The 20,828-nt window shown below is 36.0% G+C and overlaps 1 protein-coding gene across 2 annotated transcripts in view; it reads left to right on the top strand.

Moving 5' to 3' along the window:
* The window catches only part of ZNF143 (zinc finger protein 143), a 38,488-nt gene that overhangs the window by 719 nt on the left and 16,941 nt on the right, over positions 1-20,828 (top strand). For both annotated transcript variants that reach the window (XM_085317199.1, XM_085317198.1), the window contains exons 2-7: positions 12,721-12,839; positions 13,639-13,731; positions 14,226-14,309; positions 14,514-14,594; positions 15,546-15,742; positions 19,609-19,683. In XM_085317199.1, the coding sequence (XP_085173325.1) occupies positions 12,728-12,839; positions 13,639-13,731; positions 14,226-14,309; positions 14,514-14,594; positions 15,546-15,742; positions 19,609-19,683 (642 nt within the window). In that variant the 5' untranslated portion in view covers positions 12,721-12,727. The remainder of the gene's footprint in view (positions 1-12,720; positions 12,840-13,638; positions 13,732-14,225; positions 14,310-14,513; positions 14,595-15,545; positions 15,743-19,608; positions 19,684-20,828) is intronic.

Below are 20,828 nucleotides of genomic sequence, written 5' to 3' on the forward strand. Positions count from 1 at the left end.
GTGCCGAGCTCTTTCGCCCTAACACGTGAGACCCGAAGTAAACACGTTTGGGAAGGAGCACTTCACTGTTCAAACGTGAACTTGCTTATTTTTAATGTTGCTGAAGCCTAGTAGCACGCATGTGGCTGTTGCTGTGCGAGCACAGACGAAGGTCCGTGCACTGAGCCTGTGAATTTACCTGTTATAGTTAATCCCTCTCAGCTCGTTGAAAGAGCRTGCAAAATTATTTTAAACGCTTTATAACCTGTCCCCTGTTGTCATTCGCTTTTTGGAAAGCTTTTCTGGTCTAGAACTTTTAGTAGAACAAAAATAACTAGAAGATGCTCATCTAGAAAAATTGTATTTGCCATAACCTAAAGATCTCTTGAATTTTTTGTAAATTCCTACTTGTGGTTCTTGTTCTTCAAGAAAAACGGTGTACTTTTGTGCAAGTTAAATACTCTCTTAAAAAAAATCCATTTTGGCGGCTGCAGTTGTGTATGTAATTTCTTAAGAGTTTATTTTGAATGGCCAAAGGCTTGTATTTGTTACTGTATACAGAGTGGTGCTAGTACTTTTAACAAACATATTCCTGTTTCCAGTGTTACGGAAGCTACAACCTTTCAGTCTTTCAAACAAAACATATTCTCCATCGTAATTTTTTCTCAAAATTCTGCTTCACGTGTTATAAATCTATAGTGCTTTAGAGGACTTTATACCAGACATTCTTGTCGCARTTGCAGGCTGATAGCACCTGGAAGATGAAATGTTTTTGTCTTAATTAGTACTTTGTCCAAAGCGAAGGAGCATGTGTAGTATATTCTGTTTTTGTGTAAGTGTACTTGCCATGCAGTTTTAGAATGGCAAAGTGCAGCATCTATGACTTACTTCTTCGTATTTAATGCATTAAAGTCTTGATCTTCCAAGCTGTTCATAGGTCAGAAGCTATCCATCTGAATCACTAAAAAAAAATTAAACTGAAGAGTATGTAGTCAAATAGTGTATGATTGTCTTGGTAATAGCTTGCAGTGTAAATGAGCTATGTAAAATAAATACTTTTTTTGAGATGTATTTGAAGTTGATTACATAATTTACATATATTATTCTCTTTATAGCAGTAGATTAATGTATTATTTCTAGTGTCTAATTATGCAAGATTTGCTTTGCTTTACATTGTCAAGCTCAAATAAAGAAAATGCTTAAGCAAGTGTAGAAGTTTACTTAACTTAAAAGTCTTACAGGCGTCACTGTGTGTCTTCATGYGTGTGTAGCATATAATACTTAAACATCAAAATATTTTTGCCATGAAGTGGTATTCCCTTTTCAGAGATAATAAAATGATGAATTTTCTCTCGTAGTAGATGCCCAAATTAGGCCAGCTTTGTACATTTGTTTTTTTAGAATACTTCAAATCTTACACTGCTTCAGTATGTCTGATCACTACTGCCCCACGTTTTACTGTGCTCTACTAGGGACGAGAAGGGRATTGATGGGAGCTTGAGCAGTGAGCATGGTCTGAACAGCAGGCTGCTGCTGCCCAGGCCTGCTTGCAGCTGTGTTACTGGTCCATGTGCTGCCTCCAGGCTGGCTTCCCGCCGGCAGATTATTGACATGCGCAGAGGGATTAGGYTGAGGATGCATCAGCTAAGTTCGGTGGTGGTTGTGGTCTGTCCCTGGATACCCTCTTTTCTGGGCCTTCCTTAAAACATCAGTTGKACATCTGTTACTTGACAAGGTTAAGTTTATTGGATGCCTGGGAATGATATCTAGAAGCATCAGAACGGTTCATGTAACCTTCAGCCTGTTTTTGAGGGGTTTTGTTAAAGTTAGTACCCAGAAACAGCAGCAAATACTAAAGGGGGTTGCGATGTACCCCATAATGTACCTAAGCCTACGCAAGGATTTGGGAGAATGCACTGCAGATAGTGGCCAAGCTGATGTGCCCTCTTGAAAAAACTCTTTGTTTTGGCACTTCTGAACATATTTACTGACRGGGCAGTGAACCCAGTGACACTGTGTTAGTGAGGTAACGCAGCACTTGGCTTGAGCCTGTCCCTTGGCCATCTGGGTCCCCAAAGCAATTTAGYAGCAAGTCCTCGCAAGGACCTAGTGGATATTAAACTGATCAGAACAGATGCTCCGTTGGTCCAATTGAACCATTGGTCTGACCGAGTAAGAGTTCTTAACAGAATGGATGTCCTTGTGTGCCATTTATGCTTTTGTAGTTAGCTTTTGTAATGAACAAATGAGTCTGAATTAAGAGTCAGTTAATTTTAGTAGTTACTGAATTTGGAGTGTTCTTGCAGGCTTAATGTAATGGTCTCATAAGATGTATGTTGTTTTGGTTTAAAATAAAGATGAAAAAACAGTTTTGAGTGGCTTCTCCCAGTGTGAYTGGGCTTCATTTAGCATGCAGGATGTTGATGTTTCCTTGCTGTCACATGCAAGTCTTGGCCTTAGAGTTTTGGGTTAAAACGTGCTTGGCATAGGTGGAGTCTCTGAAGATCATTGTTACTAAGTTCYGAGTCTTTAGTTAGCATGTGTGAAGTTAATTTTGTTTTCCAAAGCTGAGGGCTCAGCTGAATTTGGATGAGTTTCCACACACACAAAGCAACAGGCATATTCCTGATAATCAGGGCATCCCAGGCCAACCATTGCTTGCCTTTCTTTGCTACTGGCTTTTGTTCTGTACTTTTGAATCTCTCTTCCACATTTCTGCAGTTATCTGCATCCTCTTCTGCTGTTTCTCCATTCCTAGCTGGCCATTTTTTCTGTGCTGCAAGGAAATTTGTAGACCTGGCAAAGAGAACATTGAAACGGGTAGCCTGTTCATGTGTCCCAGGGCACAAAGGTGCCAACGTATTGAAGGAAGGTTTCTGCTCAGCTTATGGATTCCTGAGATCATGATCCTAACAGGTGGATTCTCTTCTGTAATATGAGAATTTAGCCCTGAAATGTGAGTTTCTGTAAGCTAAGATGTGCACAAGTATTGTTCTAAGGATGGAGTGAGAAGATCTGAGGAAGGTGCCTGTCCCTGCACATCATATTGGGGGGGGGGGGGGGGGGGGGGGCGAAGGAGGCCTTCCAACATTAGCAGATGTTTGCCTGTCATGGCCAAACTGGTGCAAACTGGTGTCAGCAAGGCGCCTTGAAAAGAGAATTGGAAGCAGCAGATCTCCGTGGTTTGGTGTGTTCTTAGGTGTACCTGCTCATGGAACCATGGGTTTGGTCTTTTTACACTGTGCTCTGCACATCAGGAGTTACTGATTAGTTACTCAAAAATTGAATCTATTGAATTGGACTAAATTAGTGAATGCTTCCAGTGGCTTGGTCTGCTAAAGTTTTCTATGTTACACTGCTTTCTTAATCTTGTAGTGGGATTGTACTTTGGTCAACCAAGATAACACTTGCTAAATAACTGAAGTTCTCAGTTTTGAAAGGAGTTTACGGTTTTCATCAAGTCCTGCAGTATTCAAAGTTGACATCAGAACTAAGTTACAATTATTTACTGCTTCCCTCAATCTGTATTTTTATTGTTTATTGAATGGTTTGTTCTACAAACTCTTAGCAAGGCAAAATTCTGTTTTCTGCTTAATGCTTTTGGACTTCATTAGTGATGACAGACCTCTAGAATTGGAAGACTGTATTTGTAAGTTCATTGGTGTAGCCTATAGCTTAAGTATATTCATACTGAGATAATATGAAATTGCACTCAGTTTCTTAAAATATATATACATGAATGTAAGTTAAAAACAGTACATAATCTGTTTTTACAAATCAAGGATAAAGGTAGATAATTCAGAAGACTGTCTGATTAGTTCCTGAAATACAGATCATGGACTAAAACACTGCTGTTAACTGTCATGCCTAATACTGATACTTCTATAACATAGTTACCAGATTACTAATTAACTCTTATCACACAACACAATCCAGTTAAGATTCCCAGTTTTGCTGGCTGTCTCAGCAGATTGAAGGATTTGAATGCTGAGAGCCAATGTTAATTGTATTGGTGATTCAAATTGGACATTCTGTGAATTGTTGACAATTAAGAGACTTAAAAGTCTGTTTGGCACAAAAGTAAAACACTGACAGAAATAGATGGTCCAATGTTTTTCATTTTTTCACCTCTTTAAATATTAACTTCTCTAACATATGGATATAACCACAGTTCTTACGTTTGAAGTATAAGATGCAGCATCCTGAAGTGTCTTAGAAGTTCAGTAGTTTTTTTTTTTTTTTTTTTTTTTTTAACAGATGCATTTCTACTGTTTTCTAGGAGTAACTTGAACAGGATTTGGCATAGATGTCATCTGGATGCCTTCTTTATCTAGCCAATATTTTGTGTGTATATATTTCATTGCAAAACCCTTCAGAAGTAGTATATATACAAACACAACAGTTCATTGGTTGATCAAGTTACTCACTTCTCTTTCTAGTTTTATGACTTTCTCAGGAAAAATCTACTTGGAATTAAATCTGGTGTGYTTTTTTTCATTAACATTTGTGTTGAAAAATTATTAAAAGTTTTTGTTGTTGGCTTTTTTAGCTTTGTGAATCATGTTCCAAGTTTTTCAGGTATAAAATGGAAAATCAAATGAGCTACCATAGTTCAGCTTTTTTGTGGTCTCAGGTCTAATACTCAGTTTCTGAACCTGCACGTATTTATCTTGAATTCTTTGACTAGTAAAGTTAATTTATTAGCCCGCAACAGCTTTTTATTTTATTTTAGAAAAAAACATATGCATAAGCATTGGTAAAACAAAGTTGCCTGGGAAAGGGGAAATCTGTCCTAACTTTGAACAAGAAAGACCGTCTGACTTCAGAGAAACTGGCTGGCCTGTTTTGCTAGATGGGTTTACATTGCTGCTATTCTTATATGCCTGTACRCCATTACATGTGTGCCCACAAGTATTCTGAATGATACATAGRTGTCTTCAGTCCCATTTGAATTTGATGTTTTGATACAGATATGGCCCTCTCTCAGGCTGTATCTGTTCAGCAGTATAGTAAGAAAAGTTGTCTCATTAGCGTATTGATTGTTCACCAGCAGCATAGTATATTTTCTGCACTTTTGTAAAGCCTTCAGAATCGTGGTTTATGCACTCCTGCAAATGATGCTGGATGCATGGATCTCAGTTACTTGTTACCTTCCATGAAGGATTTTTGGAATTTGATCTTTCAGAAAGTCTTCCAAAATCCATTTCAAATCTCTTGCTCAGGAAGCCATGCTGGTCATTGGAGTAGTTACTTAAGAGCAATACTGTTGTAATATTGGCACCTAATGCAAATATGATCATTGAACTAAGCATTTGTTGGTGAGGTGCTTGTACCAGAACTATACCATGAGTTTAGTTACTTTTCTGTCAGCACTGACAATTWATGTAGTGATAGAACTACTCTGATCTGCATTGATTAACCACTAATTTCTGTGTTCTCTAACATGTTCAAGAAAGGCATGAAAAGCAATCTAATTTGGGGATCAACCTGAATCTTCTCCACATGTATAGGACATCTCTGTGGGTGGGCTGCTTTCTGATCTGCTTGCATTCTCTTAAATGCCACATATTTGAAAATCATAGCATTCTCAGCACTGCCACTGTGTAAAACTGCACATAAATGTGTTATGTCATATTGGTTAGAATGAGGACTTGTAAATGTTACTTTTTGCACTGGTTAATCTTTGATAGAATGCAAGCACTGACTACTTGCAATGCTTGTAYATTTATACTTAGTTGATGTGTTTCACAATGTAAACTGAATATATGGTGAAGTCTTTACAGGGATAAAAAAGGCAGCTGGAACACAGAGTAATTATGTGGGCTTAAACACAGTTCTCAGTGCTCACATGGAAGTCAAAAGAGTTGCATTTGGTTATGGTAGTGATAAATTTGATCTTGCATTTATATGTTACTTGTTAAGAGATAYCATAGACTGTGGTAATGAATTTGTCTTGAACTGCATCATAATTTATGCATTTTTTGTGGAACGGCAAGGTTGAAATACTGCCAAAAGAGTATGGAGCCCAGAGCTTGACTGCAAGCCTCTGCTTTGTGTGACGTGAGTCTTTGCAGGCTAGCTGTGCTGCCATTCAGAGTGTGAGATGCACTTGACTGTGCTGTCTGTCCTGATTAGGCTCATCTTCAGGGCCAGGGTTAGAATCAATGATTCGTAATTTGCTACACTTCTTCACAGTCTAGAAAATACTTATGTAATATACTACTAAACTGCATATCTCCACCTTCTTTAATGTCCAGTCTATCTGAACCCAAAGGTAGCTACCAGGTTCTTTAGTAGAGGTTTTGTTTTGGATTTCAGCCTGGTTTCCATTTTACGCAGTGGATAATTGGTATAATGTGATGGGAATTGCTGTTTAATTAGGCTTTGGTAGCCTTTACACGAACTAGAGAAAATATAGTAAAAGAGATTAAGATTATAGAACTAAGCATTCAGAAGTTGGGAAATGCCTAATAATAAATAGTTTGTTATGCATATTCACTAAAAGTCAGCCTGACTTCCTTGGGTTTATAGTGAGACATATTCCATGTCTCACTCAATGCACTGGTAAACTACTGAAAGAGGTAAGGGCTGTTGGARGAGAAAGAAATCCACGTCTCATTCTGAAGCATTTGAGCATCCACAGGATCTGGATTTCATTTCTGACCCTGCGACAGATTTCCAGCGTAATGCTGGGAAAGATTATCATGCAGGTACGTATAGTAACAGAAGTAGGGTTTTAGAGAGTGTGTGTTCTGCTCTGTCTCCTCAGCTTGCAGCTGTCAAATGATTTTGTGTAATTGGTAAGCCATACTGAGGTCCACTAACCCAAACTTTTTCTGTGCAAGTCAGCAAATTGTCGGTTGTCATTTTCTCCATTGAGACCTGGGAGGCTGTAAAGCATATTAATTGTAAATTGATGTGTAATTAACCAGAAGGATAACTGTAGGTACTAATTTTGATTCTTCACAAATAATTGTTCCTGAAGCTCCCATGTGGAAATTACTGTATTAATATTTGCAGTCATATCAGCTATTAAGGACTGTAATGCAGCCAATATTTAATTCAAAAAAAACTTAATTGTTTTATTGTGCAGACATGCTTGCACTGATTGTGGGATCCAATTTTATCAAATGTAAGGAATGCAATTTTCTAAAAATCTTTAGTGAAAGTTTCACCAGGACTGTAGGGAAAGTATTGTAGGGTATGTGTCATTGGAGATTTTACTTTTTTTTATTATTTGTTTTTATAAGTTTTATGAAATTATTTTTGTACATTAATAGAACTTTGTTTTAAATAMAAGTAATATGTATTTTCAAATGAAATAAATGGATATTATTTCAAATTTCTCAGTGTTGTCTGCGTCAGGCRGGAGAACAATCAGAGATTTGTTTAATGTTTGCAATATTTTTTTCCCCTGACTTTTCCCTCTCTTCCTGCACATGCTAGATTTTTTTTTATTWTATTTTTCCTCGTGCATATTATTGTGGCACGTTTTCTTCCATGGATTCTGTTACAAACTTTATTTCATTTCCTATTAATCATCCTCTTAAATGTCATCCTTCCCCAACCCCCATCTAAGGAGTCCCTGCTACTGTTGCTACACTTCTTTGTAGTGGTATGATCTTTTTTAAAATGCCAGCTATTTTTCATCTGTTGCTTGCCATGTTCTTAACTACATAGGGTCACCTCATGTGGTCCTCTCAGCTGTGTGAGTTCCCAGGTGGCCAGATCTCAGTTTATATTCCATTGCAGCATGCCCTCTACTTGCTCTTGCTTTTCTTTTTAACTGCCTGCATTACAGACGCTGTTCCATAGTTGCTTGATTCTTAGTTTGCACTGTCACTCCTCTGTTTACAGCAACTATATCTAGTTTGCATAAAAACTTGTCTGTTAACAATTCATCTTTTCTCCAGAACAAGCAAAAACACCTAAAAGACTCTGCTGTTTGCTGAAGTATATTGATGGAAGGAAGAATACAAGTTAGTGCTCTCTAGATATGCAACTTCATGAAAAATCCTGTTTTTTTCCCCTCCAGGTTTCTGAGTGTTCAGAACCTAACAGCATATTTGAGTTTACATTTTTTCRTGGTTTGGCGAGGAGTGGATTTTTTTTTAATAAAAAATTGCACATATGTACCCTAGTGGTTGGCATATTTTAGCTATCAGGGTTATCCTGGAGTTTTACATTTCTGTGCAGCTTTTGCCAAAAAGCATTATAAAGTCACTAGCACATGTCTCTCACTGCTTTTGCTTCCCAACTAGCAGCACGAGGCTTGTTTCAATGTCTCTTCTTGAGGCTGGCTGTTGCTTCCTTCTCTGTCAGACCTTACTTTACAGTTCAGAGTTTATTTCAGATTTTATTCAATGCTTTGTGTCTCAGGATGATTTTCTTTTTCTTTAGAAAATGTTTAACCATTAAAAAWAGCAAAATTTTCTCTTTGTGAGTACCATAGGAATGTTTCAGTGATCGATCATATCAGGAATGCAGTATGCATTACTGTTCTTGTGAGAGTCTTCCCAAATATCATYGTTACATGCCTTTGAAAATTGCAAGTTGTACATGATCTATGAATATCTGCAAGAGTTCATCAAGACAAGCCACAAGTATCTTGTGACCAGGGTTGTCCTTGTGTCTTTTCTCTAGGACAGCTCTTGAGATCAACCATAATATACGTGCATCAGTCTCACTGAACAGCCATATAGCCCCAGACCAGGCTTCATATATTTTCCTAAAAAACAGCTGCTTTCATCAGCTTTTTGACTTACGATGTGCAATATTAGAAGTGGGTGGGGGAAGTCTTTCTCTCCCAGGTTCTCACTGACTAAACTCCTGGCAGATAGATTTAAAGAGAAAACTTACTGATGTGAATGCATGGAAATAAAAGCTGTGAGTTGGATTAAAAGAGGAAGCTGGTGAGATTTGGGTTGGGTTGGAGGAATGGTGAACACAAATATACTGGAAGCTAAGGAGACAGCAGTGTATAAGCCAGTTAGCAGAAAAGGGAGAGAAAAAATGAGTCAAGATTATGAGGTAAGGGAGAAGACCAAGTTTGGTCAGAGAGATGGACTTTATAAACACAAGGTGAATTAAGAAAAGTAAAATAGGCTGCTGGACTTGCAGAGCTATGATAGCTGATGTACGGATAGCATGGTGATACTGTTCTAAATATATGCAATAKCAAAATGATCAGATAATCAGACTCATAGAATAGTTTAAGTTGGAAGGGATCTCTGGGAATCATGTAGTCCAACCCCAGCTCAAGGAATGTTTAACTAGACCAGGTTGCCCAGGGCTTTCTCTGGCTGAGTTTTGAACACCTACAAGGATGGAGATGCCATGAACTTTTGAGTAATCTGTTCCAGAGTTTGACCATGCTCACAGAAAAAGATAGAAAAAAAGAAGATAATGGTTCTGTAGCAGCAATACCTGTCTGCCTTTGATCTCTCCTCATCATCTTCCTCAGAGCTCATAGTATTGTCTGCTTTAGCCTCTCTTCTGTGCTGAGGAGGATGAAGAGAGACTGAGAGTGAGCCACACGTCCTGCTTGGGCTGAAGGCACTCCTTTCCTGGCCTGCGGCGCAGCACTGCATTGCAGAGTACCGGGTGAAGCCTGCGATTTTGCCATCTGAGAGGCTCACAGTGCCACTCTGCTGCGGGCTCCACTGTGGGTGGACAGGTCTGAACTCTTTCCCCCTCTCACCCATGAGGTGTGTATGTTATTTTATTTTGGAATCATGAAAAAATCCAGTTACTTTGTATATCACCATTTTAAGGAAACATCAAGAACCATCRAGAGAAAGAGGCAGGAAGGTGAGAGGCCATGGTGTGATGGAGACATAGATCAGACGAGCAGTGAGGGAAGACTTGGGGACTAGTTACACAAGGAATTYGAGGAGGAAGGGAAGTATTCTAGATTATTTTGACAAGAGGGATGGGACTATATTTGGGAAAGGGGGCCTCCTGGAAGTTTGGTACTATAGTAGGAGTGACAGATGAAAGAAAGTGGTACTTAGAGGAGAAGGAATCAGTTGAGGATAAGAAGCTAATGGAAAGAAGGAGGATTGGGAGAAAGATAGACTGGAAAGGATGAAGTGAAAGGAGTCAGAATTGGGAGAAAATGGCAAAGCAGTCTGTGTCAGTGAGAGGCCATGCTCACTCAGAGCCTGGAATAAAGGAAAGTGATGAACACTGCTAAATGCAGCAGTTCACCCTGATTTTTCAGTGTGCAATGAGTTATTAATCTGCCACTACAGTGAGAAACACTAAATAATTGAAACAAATACTTAKGCTCCTTTGCCCCTTGAATTCATTTTGCATTAGATTTTCTTTCCCCATCAAAATAGCCATTGACCCAATTTGTTCTACTTTTGACGTTTTGATATTGTCCGAGAGTTGTCTATCCCCTTCTATGCCCCAAAGTTGAGRGAAGAGGCATAAACTCTGGAGGAAGGCCATTATTCTATTTTAAATAGAATAGATAACATATTAAAGATATTGTAGGCTTTTTAAAAGGTACTTTGCCTATGAGGGAGAATGCTCTAAAGCAGACCAGAGCTGAAGGCCTCTGAGTTCCAGTCTCTGCTGGAATTATTTCAAAACTTTAGTTCTAGTCAAAAACAAATGCTGTGTAGCATTCCTCCTCCAATACATAAAATGATCTAGCTAGGAAGTTACTTGTCCAGAGTCATTAAGTAGGAGATGACGGAGCAAGGAGTTGAACTCAAGTTCTCTTATGTCTTAGTACAAGTCCTTGTCCCTTGGGCTGTACTGACTGAAAGAATGTAGCTATTTCGTTTTCTTCAGAAACACCTCGTATGAATGCTATTTAGACTGAATGGCTTCTCTGCATTGGATGTTTTTCTGTTGTATTACATATCTTTTAGGGACTTMATTTTCTATAAAAGCTACTTCTCTTGAAAAGTATGCTGAGAACAAGAATTTCCCATCTTCCCTTGGATATAAAAAATTCTCTTGCACCTGTTTTGAATTTTATTTTGTTTCCACTTTAACTGTATCTTCTCTTTGATGTTCAAAGTTGTTCAAGGTTCAGAGTCTCTATTTCAGGCCTATATCTTATCTCCTTACTGATCCAGTTAAATCTTATGTAAAATTTTAATCTCTGAAGGCCTATTTCGTACTCAGTTGTGCAATGATCACTAATAGGTTTTTTCTTTTTCTTGCACAGTGTTCAAAGTAACACATGAAAAGAATAGCTTTTCTAAAGGAAACTTAAAACCTTCTTAAAGCTACTGCTTCCACTTTCTTTGTTACTRTATGTAGTCCATTAACTGGAAACTTAACAGCTAACCGTGCTGTCRATGATATTTTTATACATGCCAAGGTGACTTAGAGTCCAGGTCTACTTTCCAGAAGTAATGTGGATACTTGGTATAATACCACATTAAAAGTTAGTGGGGTTTGTAAGTTACTGATATGTTTCCCTTGTGCACCGCATTCAGGTTTAGAGTTACTTGAGAGATAACGAAAATAATAGAGCTGCAGCAGCTCAGTGTGGGCTAAGTTGCTCTGCTGAGACTAAGAGCCTGCTGTAGCTGCCTGCCACTGCTCTGAAGTCACTTGGACATATTCTGTAAATAGTATTTKGATATAATTTTCAATTTGGCAGTACTGAATTAATGTACTGAACTTTTTAAACACTGCAGGCATTTTGGAATACGTGAATGGTCTGACTGTGTTTTGGTTATTCTCTAGTTTCAACTTAATGAGCATGAGTTTCTCAGTGGTCTGTGAGACCATTAATGAATTGCTCATCCAAAGGCATATTTCCAGACTGTTGAAGCTAAAAATAGTTTCGTTATTCAGAAATTTAATCATAAGCGGTTTAAAATTCCTAGATTGTTTCTCTCAGTCTTGGATTACAAAACAGTAGATCATAGAACCATACTAAGATTAAGGTCTGTATTGTTTATCTATAGCCTTTTGGTGAGATTTTGTAAACAACTTCTTATTGAAAAAAAAAGTGGACTAAGGAGATTTGGAGAAAAAAGTTGTTTTTATGCTGTATAGCCTAATCACAGTTCCATGTGACTTTTTTGTTTCTTCATATCCACGTATTTCTGTATAGSATTTTAACTAAAAGGCTTGCAGAACTCAGTGACTYTTTTTTTTTACATATATGATGAAATCCAATGTCTGAGTTAGCAGAATGCAATTTTTTATATTTTCTTTATAGCCTCRTAGTCCARTAACACTGAAAGTTAGCAACAGCCRTTCAGATTCAGTAGACTTCTTAACATCCCATAATGAAACATTTGTGAGGGAAAAGAATCATATCCAGTGGCATAGCTATATCTGGTTCTATCAGAAACAGAAAATTGTAACTTTCATGCACCAATCACTTTCTTGTTTACTTATTAGCACATTTTATTGTGAAGTACRTTATTATTTTCTACCTGGTACATTTTCTTTTATAGAACCCTTCCTGGGTTCATATTTGACCAAAATCTAAATGTGGCTGATGCCCTTAGAATTTAGTTATGCTACCTGAAGTTCTTAAGAGCTTAGTCAATTGAGGTAATAATTACAGACATTTCAAATAAGGATTTTTTCTTTGAACTACTTTCCAGAGAAGGCAATCACTCATTGCATCATCTTTATGAAGAAGGTAACATAAAATATCTGTAACAGTTGCATAAAAATATAATTTAAATGTGGATTGTCTTTAACTAGTTCTGTTTCTGTGCTTGAATTGTTTATCTTTTGTGACTACTTTCTTTCTAGGTAGACAATGTTATTAGCTCAGATAAATCGAGACTCTCAGGGAATGACTGAATTTTCTGGAGGAGGAATGGAGGCCCAGCATGTGACTCTCTGTTTAACAGAAGCTGTAGCTGTGCAAGGTAACATTCAGGTTAAAATATCTTTACATCTTTGTGTCTCTTCTCTTTGAAATTCRGATAAATATCCCAAAATGCATGTAGTGTATTCTAAATGAAGAATCTAGCACAAATCAGCAAATTATTCTTAGCTGGTTGAGATTAACTCCATTAAATTAATTCTGAAACTAAATGATCTCTTAATTAAAGTAATAGAGCACAAATGTGCCAAAATAGGAACTATAAAATCTGACTGTATTTCAGTGTAGTTTACTTTGTTATACTTTGTTACTTCAATTTACATCTAAGTATGTATTAAACTAGTTAAGCTTTCAAATAAATTGATGATTTAGGATTAGTTTAAATATTTATGTTTTCTGACACTTCATATATGATTTTAAGTGATWAAACATTTTTCCTAATTCTATATTTTTTTCTAAATGCGTTTGTATTTATGAATGAGAGGTAGAAGTATGCAAACAAAATCATTGATACAGGTATAGATCATAGGTTTGCTTTTGGGACTCGTGACATAATTAGTATTTGTCCTAAAAGCTCAATTTAGTAGTTATTTAATGGCATTCTTGCTGTTTTACTTAAGAAAAGTAACATTTTAGCTGTCATGTTTGTAGAGAAAAATCTTTTAACATGTGACCCTAGTGTATTTTAAAGGTTCAAAAACCAGAAAACAAGTAAGAACTATTACTTACCRCTGTTTCTAAATTCATTGTTTTAAAGGGATGTCATAATTGTTGGAGGGCTTAAATTGTGTTTTTTAAGGTTAGATGCTGATATAGTGTATATGAACTTTTTTCTTTACTAGATGGTGACAACTTAGAAAACATGGAAGGTGTAAGTTTGCAAGCAGTTACTCTTTCTGATGGCTCCACTGCTTACATACAGCACAATTCTAAAGGTAGGTAAATGACTAAAAGGTCATTTGTCTTAATACTATATTCCCCTCTTTTAACCATCTCTTTGAATTGTAAATCCCTAAGGCAGGGAGAATCCGTTTCTCCTGTTTGTACAATGCTTATGAAGCTYCAATTCCAACTGGGATATTAAAGTAGCATTTTAAAACAAGTATTTATTCCTGCTACTAATAGGAGGCAGAACATAAGTCAACCCAAATGAGATGATCTTTACATTTCAAACCAAACATTCTGGACATTGGATAGAGCATAAAGTTTATTTTTTTTAATGAGGTATATTTACTWCTACTAACAGACTTTTTATCATTTTTTTGATCCCAGAATCCTTCACTATATAGTCATTCTGTGCTTATTCTTCTCTAGACATTATTTCTCTGTGAGATTTTATTGACATTTTAATCCAGGAATTATCTCTTCTGTATTTAAAGTATGGCRTGTCATATAGAATATTTTTTAGGAATCTAATGCTGTATTTCAGATGGTAAATTAATGGATGGCCAGGTGATTCAACTAGAAGATGGTTCTGCTGCTTATGTTCAACATGTACCCATGCCTAAAAGTAGTAAGTGTAATACAAGAAGTATATTTTAAAATACAGTATTATTGATAAATATTTATATTAACTAATAACCTGCCATTGTAATAGTTTGATTTCTTATTTTAATGCAAACAATCTTGAAGAGATTTAGTAAATAATGTTCAACTTTTCTAACTAATGGCTTTTTCAAACTGTTTTTGAAGCATTGCAATTCTTTCTTCTGAACAGGAGACAGCCTACGTCTGGAAGATGGACAAGCAGTTCAGTTGGAAGATGGCACTACAGCATTTATTCATCACACTTCCAAAGGTAAGTATTTTTGAAGTGTGATTTGTTGTTACATTCAACAGAACTTCAGCATAGAAAATGTGATACTGTATTTAAACTATGACATCATTTAATATGATTTCCATTGTAGATTACTTGTTGCTTTTATTTAGTGACATCTGGAAATTATTAAAATGAGACTGGTTCAGTTCTTCATTTGGACTTTATATAGCAGTTATAAACAGAATAAAAGCTAGTATGCTTCATTTTTTTAGTAATTTTTTGAGTTAAATTTTAAAGATCATCCTACTGATGATCTTGCCATTAAGTGGTAGTGCAGAAAATTTCATGGCTAACAGTCCAAAATATAAATGTATTTATTTTAAATGATAGTTTAGACTTCTACAGAAGCTGATGACACTACTCTCAGAAATACGCTTACTTCTCTTTGAAAAGTGAACAAGTAAATATTTTAAATTTGTTTAAATTAGTATGACGAGAATTATGTTCTACGAATGGCAGTGTGAAGAGAAACAAATACAAAGATCTGCTAAGAATTTCTTCCTTAAAAGTCATCTCATATTTTATGTATTTCTTTTGCATATGTGTTACTTGAATGATTCGATTCTTGAAATGATTAAAATCTTCCTAGTACATATGTTACATTATTTATATTTTATTGAGTGAATAAGAAATTGAAGGTATATTTGTGTACATGGTCTCCTTTGTAAGTAACCAGACCAGTATATTTTCTAAGTAATTAGAACAATGTAAAAATGTATTTGCACTTTTATAAGTGGACAGAAGTAAATACGATGGGAAGAGTTGTTCTGAAATATGTAATCTTTGCTATTGATAGCAATGTTTCAAGTGGTTATATTTCTCAGAGACCTTTTCCTAAACAGTTGTTTCTCATGTAACGTCTTTATTTTGAAGACATGCAGACACTGCTTTTCCTTTTCTTTTGTAACATTTTGTAATATTATTTCTCAGACAGTTATGACCAGAGTGCATTACAAGCAGTCCAGCTGGAAGATGGTACTACCGCCTACATACACCACACAGTGCAAATGCCACAGTCAGATACCATTTTAGCTATTCAGGCTGATGGCACAGTGGCAGGTCTTCATACAGGAGATGCTGCCATCGATCCAGATACCATCAGTGCTTTGGAGCAATATGCAGCCAAGGTATACTGAAAGACTTTTTATCTATCCAAAAGATTTGAACGTAGCATCACGAGATACTTGCCCGTAAGAGGCAGCTGTGATCTAAGAAATAAAATAGGAATTAAGAGAGTATTCAGATTCTTAAAAGAGAGTACACCAAATTGTTTGTGACAGTGCTTCATTGTCATGAGCGGCTCCTATGCGTAGTGTTGCATAAAAGGAACAAGGAATTGAACACTGAAATGATGCAGAGTCAGATTAACTTGGAAAGTAATTTAGAAAAGTAAGTTACTTTCTCTAAAAACACTATTAGAAAGCTTTTAGGTTGTGGGGTTTTTTTTGTTGTTTTTTTTTTTTTTTTAGTTGAGAAGACTAGGGCCTGGTGTATTTGGCAAGGACAACACATGATACAAAGTGTAAAACGTGATCAGTCAGCTATTGAGTTTGGAAAAAGCTTCTTTGATGCATGCTTTAATAATAAAAGCATAGTGTTATGCTCAAAATTCATGTAGTTCACTAATGAACTTCAGCAGTTCCAAGGCTCTTCTCATATTAAAGTTCATTCTTTAAGGACAACTGTAAATCATGATGTAACTATARTAATAGGCAGTGCAATTTTCATGGCTTTTTAGTTTTCCAGTGTCCCAGTTCCTGGATGATTATTGTTGGTGCTTATATTGTTCTGGAAAAAAGTAGAATTAGTTTTGAAATAAGTCTTCTACTGTCACTCAGAACTGTCAAATTTTGGTAGAAGACCACACTACCACACTATTTTTTCCACTATGCTATTCTATTTGCTATAATTGAGGAGATCCTAAGACAGCCAGTCAGATTGGGCTACATTTGCCTATTTCTTAAGATTTCGTAAAGCAAAAAGGTAATTCAGGCTGAGCTGTAGTGACAAACTTTTACAAATTCCCCATCTGTTCTTTCATTTTGCTTTAAAGCAATCATAACTTTCTCTTGTCTTTTTTTTTTTTTAAGAAGGTGCAATATTAATTTATTATAAGAATACAGTAGGAAGAAACAGACATATTTTGCATTTTGAAACAACACATTTGCATTTTTTCCTGTTTTTTGCAACGTGTTTCTGAATTCTGTAGTGTATATTCCGAAGTATATTAATGCATATTTAGGAAAAAAACACATTTGTTTTCTTTAAGTTTTCATCTGGAGATATATTCTGAAAAGTGCTGCTAGAGAAATAAGCTTCCTAATCCTGCATCTGCATTATGTGAAAAAGCAAATAATTATCACACTTTCCTTTTTTTTTTTTTTTTTTTTTTTTTTTTTTAAATAAGGAGAAATGTGGCCTAATGACTATACTCTATGTCCATGTAGTGGTCATGGTAAGGTAGCATGTACTATTCATACTGGCTAGTATAGAAAAATCAAAAAAGGTACAGACAGGGGCAACAATGATGAGCAAACATATGAAATATGTGAGGTAAGGATATGATAAAATTTTATAAAATTTTAAGTGGTTCAGAGAAGGGTARTGACTTATCATTTTATTTAGTAATATAACAACTGGGAAACAGCAAATTAAACTAGCAGGTGACAGGTTCAAGAGCAACAAGGGAAAAATACTTTTTCGAACAGCACAAAGTTAAGACATGGCACTACTTGTTGTAGGATACTGTGGATGCTAACATGGATTCAAAGAGTTATTAGACAAATTCATAGAAGAAAAATGAGTCCAGGGCTGTTAAATACAAACACTTGACTTCTAGTTAGGATGTTCCTAAGCCATAAATTGCTTGAAGGTTGGGAGAATATTTCTGGGAATGTATCACTATATGCTTGGCCTGTTCTTATGCTCTTTTCTAGCATCTTCTACTGGCTGCTTTTGAAAGCAAGCTGTTCACTAGATGGACTGTAAGCTGTTCTTACGCTCTTAATTGAAGGTAGACTAAAGCTTCAGAAGCTAAGAAGTCTTTTAAGAGGAACTCTTTAAATTTCTCAGATAGCAACTATCTCCCTGGCAAACAGAGATCTTCCTTTGGGGTCGAATTCTCCCAAGATTACAGAAAGTTTCAAGATTGTGTGTGTGTTACTTTTTTCATTAGCTCTGAAGGTTTTCTCCTCAAAACTTAAAAAAAAAAAAAGGAAAAAAATAAGGAGTATTTGGAGAATAGTGTTTCTTTTCTGTTGTCCTTCCTTACAAAACAGGTAGAAATAGCAAAGATAGTTATGCAGTGCAAGATCAGTGTAGGAACTGTGTGAGAGAGTGCATACAAAGAGAACCAAGAAGGCTATGCAGGAGCTTGCTAGCAGTATTGGAACGTGTACATTTTTCATTGTTTYTGCCTCTGCTTTAGGCATGGAATTTGAAGACCAGATAAGATCTAATTAGAGTCCTGTTAATTTGGAGCTTATTTTCTCCCACASTAACCAGAGGAAAAAAGATTACTGCTGTCAGTTGAAGAAGACAGAGGATATATAATGAAACTGGGGAAAAGTTACAATACATTATTCCCTTGCATAAGCTATTTTCCTGCAACATCCCAGCTGTTTAAAAATACAGCCCYTGGGATGTGTGTGTATGTATGTACATTTGTGTGCAAGCATGCACATGCAGTTTGTTTCCAGTGTCCTTGATGAACTTCTCATTTCATGTTACCAGTTCCTTACTCTGCCAACAGGAAATTCAGAATCAAGTGATTCAAGTCCTCTTTCTCTGCAGCATCTCCCGCCTTCCAACTTCAAAAATCCTTCAAGAGAAGGTCCCAAAATGGCTGTTACTTCCTTAAGAAAACCTGAGAAATACCTGCTTATGGACCCCCCCCTTTTCAATCTATCTGATAAAATGTATAGTTTTCCTTTGGTGTTCAGAGTTTTAGCTCAAAATTGCCAAAAAAATATTGCTCTAATTTTAGAAAGACTATGCAATCTGAATAGACAATCTCATCTTGAATCTCCAAGGGAAACTTTGGTAGTTGATCCTTTCAGGAAGGCTCTTTACACAACCAATAACCTTGTCAGAAGCCTGCTGTGACCTCCTTAGTGAAAGGGCATAGGCTTATGAGCTAGATTTCTGCCAAACTGATAGGAGAATAAGATCACTTAGACTAGATTTAGGTACAGCATCCTCAGCCATAAGCATAATGAATGCATAGTGTATTGTAAAAGTGTATTGTGTTCAACCTAGGGGTAAGTTAAGTTAAGAAACTGTGTGAAGTTTACTTTAAATTATTTTTTCCTACAGTCACTAATAAGACATTGCTGTCTAAGTTGATATGCATGAGAGTTTTTTTTTTTTTTTTTAAACTAGGGCAATTATATCTTTATTGAATAAGAATTTCAAATTAACATCTAATACGCTCTCAATTATTTTTATAAGCTCCTTGGAAGGCAGAGGTATCTTTATGTAGACTGCTTTAAAAAATATATATTTGGAGCAATGCAGGAGTCTTTACTTAGCTGTTGTAAKTTTACTATCTTGAATTGAGATATAATATATTGTATGGGTATTTTGATTCCAAAGGAGTTGTGCTGTTTGAAACAAGTAAATTCTGCTAAGTAGAGAATGAAAGATGCATTCCTTTTYTAAAAGAGATACTTTTTTTTCCTGTCAGAACTCAATATTATTAATTTATTACACTGCTTTTGCCAGTCTATTAATTTAACACATTTGGTTCCTGCAGTCTTTTTCTTCCTTGTTTAAAGACAACCTTAAGATGCTCACCTTTGTACCTATTATATAATGCAACTGTTAAAAGTGGTGACTTTCATATAAGTTAATGTACTGTAGGATAACCATGTTTCAAGAGGGAGCTAGAGAGCTGCGGAATAGCAAGCCCTTAGGAAATGTCTGTATCCCTCTGTTTTTCAGATAAATAAAAATAACCTGTAAATGTTTTTCTCATATTGACTTCATTTCTCAGGTGTCTATTGATGGAAATGACAGTGTAAGTGGCACAGGAATGATAGGCGAAAATGAACAAGATAAAAAAATGCAGGTATGTAGCACAATACAAAATAATTATTTCTTCTGTCTTCTCTGTGCCCAACAACGTGCACAGTAGGAGTTCTGTTTAGCCATGAACTAAGGTCTGCTTAATTCCTGCTTAATTCCTCAGGAATTTTTTACTTCAAACCTATGCAGCTAGGTTGTATTTTTCACTTTGTGGAAAATCTATTCACAGGATTTTATAAAGATCTTTAAATACTTTAAATTCTTTTCTGTTCTTTTTCTTTTCTCCTGAAAGGTAAGTAAAAATTACATTAAATTTCCAAGACTTTTAGGCTGTCTCTTTCACCCGAGTATTTCATTAATGAGAGATTAAGTAATTCAAAAATTCTTTTCCAGAGCATGAACCTACTTTTTATAGTCYTTAAACCATAAGCATCACTGGATCAATTAATGAATGATTTTCTTCTCAGAGAGCCAATTCCAAGCATATGCCTCCAACTATTCTTTCTTTGGTGCTTTATTTTGATTCCACTTGCTCTGTTAGATTCCCCACCTCTATTGCAGGTTTGTAAGTAGATGAGTATATGAGCATGTTGCACCCAATAATCCTTAAAGAAGCAGAGCAATACTTCCAGTTCGCCTTCATGGTGTTATTATAGGAGAGTAACAATTTTTCAGCAAGAAGGTTTTAATTTAAAAGTTCTAAAATGAAATTGAGAAATATTAGGGGTTTGCACAGTTGGAATGGGGATACAATTCTGTCAAAATGCAAAATTCAAAGAGTAGAATAAGATCTTATGTGGCTCTGCATCAAAGAAGTAAGAGCCTCTTCAGCAAAATGACTTGTAACTAAGATCCAGTTACACATTGAATTCAACCTCAGCCCCAGCACAAATTAAAATAAAATAGAGGTTGCTTAATCTTTTGCATATATGGCAACCCATATGCCATAGGGAAATGAGCTAATCTTATGCAGCATTGTATTCCAAACGGAAAAAGATCTAATATTTCAAAAGGTATCGAGGCTTAGTCTCAAATTCTTACTCCATAAGGTGACTTCAGTTGGCCAATCAAAAATTGAGTGTCCCCAGCCTCTCAGTTAAATTCCTGTAAATCCATGTAAAACCATGGTTATATCTTAACGCAAGTAGATATCTGTTGTAGCTACTTTTCAGATTATTATTTGAGATA

This window comes from Rhea americana, unplaced genomic scaffold (genome assembly GCF_003343005.1).
Source record: "Rhea americana isolate MKP2758 unplaced genomic scaffold, rheAme1 scaffold_49, whole genome shotgun sequence".
In the NCBI taxonomy this organism is placed as follows: Eukaryota; Metazoa; Chordata; class Aves; order Rheiformes; family Rheidae; genus Rhea; species Rhea americana.